Below are 6,000 nucleotides of genomic sequence, written 5' to 3'. Positions count from 1 at the left end.
AAAAAGAACAATGAATAGAGGAAATGGAACAAACATTTACAATATTAATTCTTAGGACTGGAGCACTGGTCCCATACTCTTGAATTTCCAAGAATAAGAGATGACCTCACAAAACAAACTTCTTTTGGGATTTAAAACTATGATTCCATACAAAATGCAATTAGTGACACAGCATAAATTATATGCAGATGTTGGTGTAATGTTTGTAAAAACATATTTATTAGTGCTAGTGATGCTGTCATGGATGTAGGATATAATACAGATACAAATAGGATCATTAGTGCTAACTGCTAACTTAGGTAGCAATTTACTGTGTGAAAGACCTTGGAAAACAGCATCTCCTGAAATGAGATTTAATTTTACTCCTGAACCTTGAACGGAAAAAACCTTTAACAAGAAGCTTCAAAAGCTACAATGTTCTGCTTATAAACAACAGAAAAAAGTAAACCCAAAAAAAAGCTTCAGCTGACAGATTCAAGTTGAACTTGGCATGTACTGTAACAATTCACTGCTTAATCTTATAATGCCTTTGTAAATGAACACATACTAACACACATGTTGTAACTAAACATCCAATATTATGATTCATCTGTGGAACCTGGAAAGAATGGTTAGGACAGAACTGTTAGGCTAAAGAATGGTTATTCGGCTTTTTTGCAGGTTAACTATGTTCGAATATTTCACTTTTGTATTGAACTAAATAGGTTGACTTTGTAAATAATTTTTCACAGGTAAAAATATGAAAAATGCTCAAGTTGTGGAATTATTTTAAATCAAGTATTCAAAGTATTACAGAAAGATCTGTATGCCATGTGCAAGATTTACAAGGAATTATTCTAAAGCATCCATTGTCTCAGTTTCCAGAGGAGCAGTGGTTTTGCAGAACAATTTTTTTTCATGTTCAAAATGAGATTTGTCTTTGCCCTACTGTATGTCTACAGCTGTTTAGACAATCATATGAAGTTGTAAAGATTGATGCCTCATAAGCACAAGATGGTTCTGAACATGGAGTAGCACCGTTCGAAACCTGCTTTACACGGCATTTTCTTGAGTCTTTCAGGGATTTCATCTTTTCAGGGGTATAATTCAGCTTTGATTCATTTGCTAGTTCAGGAGATCTGACTATCCTGAAAAGCTGATGATGAATTATGGGAATATAGGATGCAGAGTTTATTTATGTATTTTGTTTCTCTTTCTGAAACTCATAGCACTAACAATCGTCACCAGCTTAATTATAATTTCTCAACACACAGAATTGCTATATGGGTACTGTTGTGGAATTGCAGTTAGCTGTTTTTTTAATACTCCATGGCCATTTGCTCACACTACTGCTGTAACACTATTGTTAACTGATTACCTACTAATTTGATTTTCATTCACATAAAGTCATATGCTTATCACTTCAGATGATTTACATAATAGCTCAGAGACACATACAATAGATTAGAGCCTAAAACTAGGCCCTTGGTATCATTCTAAGTGCAAACTACCAACACACGCACACACAATATATAAAACTATCCTGGCACATTCCAATAGCAAAATATTTTAAAAAATGCTATCAGGATTTTCAATGCTCTTAAACCTGTGATTTTTTTTTTGGTACTGAAGGAATTCACAGTTTGCTACAGTGCTCATTTGTTCTGCTTGAAGTCCTGTATCTGAGAGACATAATCACAGATAATAGTCACCAGTAAAGACATCCAGTTTAAAAAAAAATTACAAAATCCTCATAAATTATGTAGTAAATGATTTTCCTTTATATTAATAAACCACATGTTGAAAAGTGAACAGTACATAGGATACTTCTTTTCTCCTTTTATTGTTTGTGCCTGATTGAAGAAATCAATGAATAGCATTTGTTGAAGTTTATAGGTTCATGCCTATGGATAGTGCAGTTGGCTGAGAGTCTGTATAGCAGTATTTCCACTGGGTGAAACTCTAGCCAGTAGTGGACAGAAGCTGATGCAGCAAGCAAACCTTTATAATTACTCTGCAGTAGCATCCTGTTCCTGCAGTTTTGTACTCAGTCTAATTTTCCGCAGTTTTGAATTTTCCACTGGAAGCTCTTCAACTTCATGCTGACGTTGCAACAGTTCATCTCCTTCAGTTCGCCCCTGTTCTGTCAGTATAAATCATTCAGGTTATTTTTGCCTTTGTTTTATTTTAAGGATACAGGAAACTGTATTGATGGCCCAAGTTACTTTTTGATGTGGAGGGAATCCTGGAATTTTGTACTTGTGTATCGTATATGGAATCCCTTCTTGTTAATTGTGTCATCAGTATGGAAGTGGAGTAAAATTGCATTTCCTGTCGAATATATTTCTTCAGGTGGCTATAAAAAAGTAAACAAATTCACTTTAACATTGATCGCTTAGAAAATGATTGTTGGACTTATACAACACTTACCAGTTCCTATTTATGTAGATTAAAACCCCTCAAGGCAGTTCACAAGATCAAAATTTGATAGCATGACAAGCTGGAGACATTAATGGGTTCTAATCAGCATGTTATATGAGGCAGAAATACAGAAAGGTTTAGGGAAGAATCTATGTTCAGAGTAACTAAAGGAAGGAGCCACAGTGAAGGGGAGAAGGGGTGGGATTTATAAAAGACTCCCAGTTGAAGATTATGTAAAGGACTGGAGCTTGTGGCAGGATGAAGCTGCTAGGATCTTTAATGACACTGTGGAGTTGGTGGTGGTTAGTCTTTGTAAAAGAGGGCATAGCAGCTCATCACACAATTTAGGTCAAACAGGATGCCTAGGTTAAGCAATTTTAACCTATGTGGGAAGGATAATGGGATCAGTGCTGAGAGAATGGAATTGTGTCATGATCCAAGTCAATGCTTTCAATTTCCTACATTACAATATTGATTGCCCTTCAGCAATGTATCTTTTTCTTTGTTTAATGCATCAACCAATGAGAGATCATGCAAACATACTTTATAACTTAATTAGGGGTAGTTATGTTCCACCAGCACATTGAAAATAAAGCCATTGGAAGGAATTGGTGAACTGGCAAGTGGGTTAGCCCTGTGAGTCATCGTCACATTTCTTTTTAAGCAGTCATTTGGGAACAAAGGCAACTTCCTTCTCTTCTGGTTTTGATGTTGGAATACCAAAGTAGGAATTGCAGGTGCTTCAAGGTGCTGGGGGAATGATGGGGCAAGAGGTGGCTGATGGGAAGTTCTGACTCATCTTTTGTTCCTTCATCATCATTCCAATTATGAGCCATGGCTCAGGGTTTCTCAGGAGTCAGTTGGATTACTGCATTTTATTGGAAGCTTTGGGCAAACCCTTGAATCATTATGTCAGATTGGTAATTTCCTCCCGTACAAGGACTCTGGCTATTTTGCAAGTCTAGCATCAGGCAGGTGGACAATGTGACAGCCCAGTTGGTTGAGTGCAATTAATAATTCAGTGTTGGGACGTTGGCTTGGAGAAGACCTCATGTGGTTCACTTCCTCTTCCAATGAACTTGGAGAATTCTGCCGAGACAGTATTGTTGGCATCTTTCCAGTGCCTGCTGTACATAAGTCTCAGAAACACCTATGATGACACAGGGATGATTGCTGCCCAGTAGACCACATGTTTTGCACCACGTCTGAGGTGTTCATTCTCTAATCTCTTGGTTGCTATAGTTTATTGAAGACAGTGGTAAATTTCATCATCAGTGTCTGAGATATTTGTGCTGCCCTCCAATACAAGCTCACAGCAATCTCTCATGAAATCTAAAGTCTGCTCTCTTCCGTCAAGACATGTATTGTATTGTGTCTTTTCTCAAAACAACAAGGATGGTTATTGGCATTGCAGGATGAGCATCTCCTGATTGTCATGGAGACATCAATTCAGAGCTTCCCTGAAAGATGTTGCCAACCTTTGACCATGCCCACTACCAATTTGCAGACTGAGCTGGATCAACGGCCAGTTTAAGAGATAGAATCAATCATAGTAAACACAAGGACTTGTTCTTTGGAAGCTGTTCTGACTGATCATCATCATCTCCAATAAGAAAAGGCTGCAGAAAGTTATAAACTCAGCTAGTTCCATCATGGGCACTAGCCTCCCCAGCAAAAGGTGATTCCTCAAAATGGCAGCAACAGTCATTAAGGACCACCATCTCTCAGTATATGTACTCATCTCCTTGCTGTCATCAAGATGGTAGTACAGGAGCTTGAAGACACACACTCAATGTTTCTATAACAGCTTCTTTCCCTCCACCGTCAGATTTCTGAATGGACAATGAACCCATGAACACTAACTCAGTATTTTTTCCCATGTCTTTTTATAATATTTATTTATTTATTTATTTATTTATTTATTTAAATATATTCTTATGGCAATTTATAGCTGACACTATTATGTATTGCAATGTACAGCTGCCGCAAAAAAAAATTATGATGTATGCTAATGATATTAAACCAGAATCTGATACCAAATGGTGCTGCGGCTTGTCGGGACATTCTCAATGGTGCTCCTGTAAAAATTGGTTAAAATGGTGGTGGGAGGGAGGAGCCTCACTGTTCACAGTCACCTCAGGAAGTGCTTTCTTGACCAAAAAGGTGGTGTTGAGGAATCAGGTGTATCATCTGACGAAAGCAAGCTTACCACATGCTTTCTTCATATCTACCTGTGACACTACTTTAGGGAACTATATATTTCTACCTCTTGGTCCCGCTGATCTACAACACTCCCAAGAGCCCTGTCATATACTGTGCATCTCCTGCCCTAGATTAACTTTCCAAATGCATTACTTCACATTTGCTGAAGCTGAAATCTCTCTGCTATTACTTGCCCCACTTCATTTGATGTAGATAGCCTTGAACAACCTACTTCACTGTTAACCACACCACTAATTTTGGTGTCATCCACAAATGACTAATTAAGCCAGCTATATTTTCATTCTAATGGTTAACGTAAACGAAAAATAACAGTGAACCCACCACTGATCCTGCAGCACATCACTGATCACAGGCTTCCAGTTTGAAAATCAACCCTCAACTTCCACTCTCTGAGGTCTGCCACCACCCTAATTTTGAATTGAGTTGGCTAGCTTACTCTGAATCCCATGTGCTCTAACCTTCTGGACAGCCTATTCTGCTGGACCTTATTGAAAGTCTGGAAAACGTCCATGTTGACAACATCTACCCTTCATCAATGCTCTTGGTCACCTCTTCATAAAGTTCAATGAAATGTTTGAAACACAATTTCTCATGCACAATGGTTTCTTGCTTTTCCAAATGCAGATAGATCCTGCCTCGCAGAATCTACTCCAGGAAATTATTCACCACTGATATTAGGCTCACTGGCCTATAGATCCCTGGTTTGTCCTCGCAGCCCTTCTTAAAAAGAGGCATAATATGAGCCACCCATCAGTCTTGTAGTACCTCACTCATGTCTAAGGATGATGCAAAGATCTCTAACCAGGCCTCCACAATTTCTTCCCCGCTTCTAACAATTTCCTAGGATACACTTTGTCAGGCCCTGGGGATTTCATTATTCTTATGTGATTCAATATCGCCATCACCTCTGATTTGCAATATGAAGGCACTGAATTGCTTGATGCAAGGATTACAACATGTCCTGATTGTATTATTTAACATTTTATGAATAAAGTATGTTTTTCCATTTCAAAAAACTTTTTTGATGCAACATGTAAATATTAACTGGAATGGTCAGTGCACAAAATCTTGGGAGACTCCACAATTATAACGCAAGGGAAAGAGGATAATCCATAACAGGAAATTAGAGGCAGAGCCACACAACAGGACAACAGCTCCTTCCACCACCTCTGCAGGCAGTGCATTCCTGATTTCAGCAACCATCTGGGGAAGAAAATATTTTTTCAACTCCCCTCTAAATAATCTGCCCTTTATCTCAAACTAGTGCTGTCTGCTTTAGGACTATTTGCAAAGTGGAGTACTTTCTCACTATCTACCCGATATCTCTCACAATTATGTACATCTCATGAGTCCTCCCCACCCACAACCACCAAAAGA

The 6,000-nt window shown here is 38.3% G+C and overlaps 1 protein-coding gene across 1 annotated transcript in view; it reads right to left on the bottom strand.

The window, feature by feature from the left end:
• Positions 1 to 231: 231 nt before the first annotated feature.
• Positions 232 to 6,000, bottom strand: part of tll1 (tolloid-like 1) — a 408,920-nt gene continuing 403,151 nt past the window's right edge. The window contains exon 22 of the mRNA XM_063046335.1: positions 232 to 2,335. Within this exon, the coding sequence (XP_062902405.1) occupies positions 2,201 to 2,335 (135 nt within the window). The 3' untranslated portion in view covers positions 232 to 2,200. The remainder of the gene's footprint in view (positions 2,336 to 6,000) is intronic.

This window comes from Mobula hypostoma, chromosome 4 (assembly GCF_963921235.1).
Source record: "Mobula hypostoma chromosome 4, sMobHyp1.1, whole genome shotgun sequence".
Lineage (NCBI taxonomy): Eukaryota > Metazoa > Chordata > Chondrichthyes > Myliobatiformes > Myliobatidae > Mobula > Mobula hypostoma.
The sequence above is the reverse complement of the archived record's forward strand: the minus strand, read 5'-3'. Positions and strand labels throughout refer to the sequence as shown.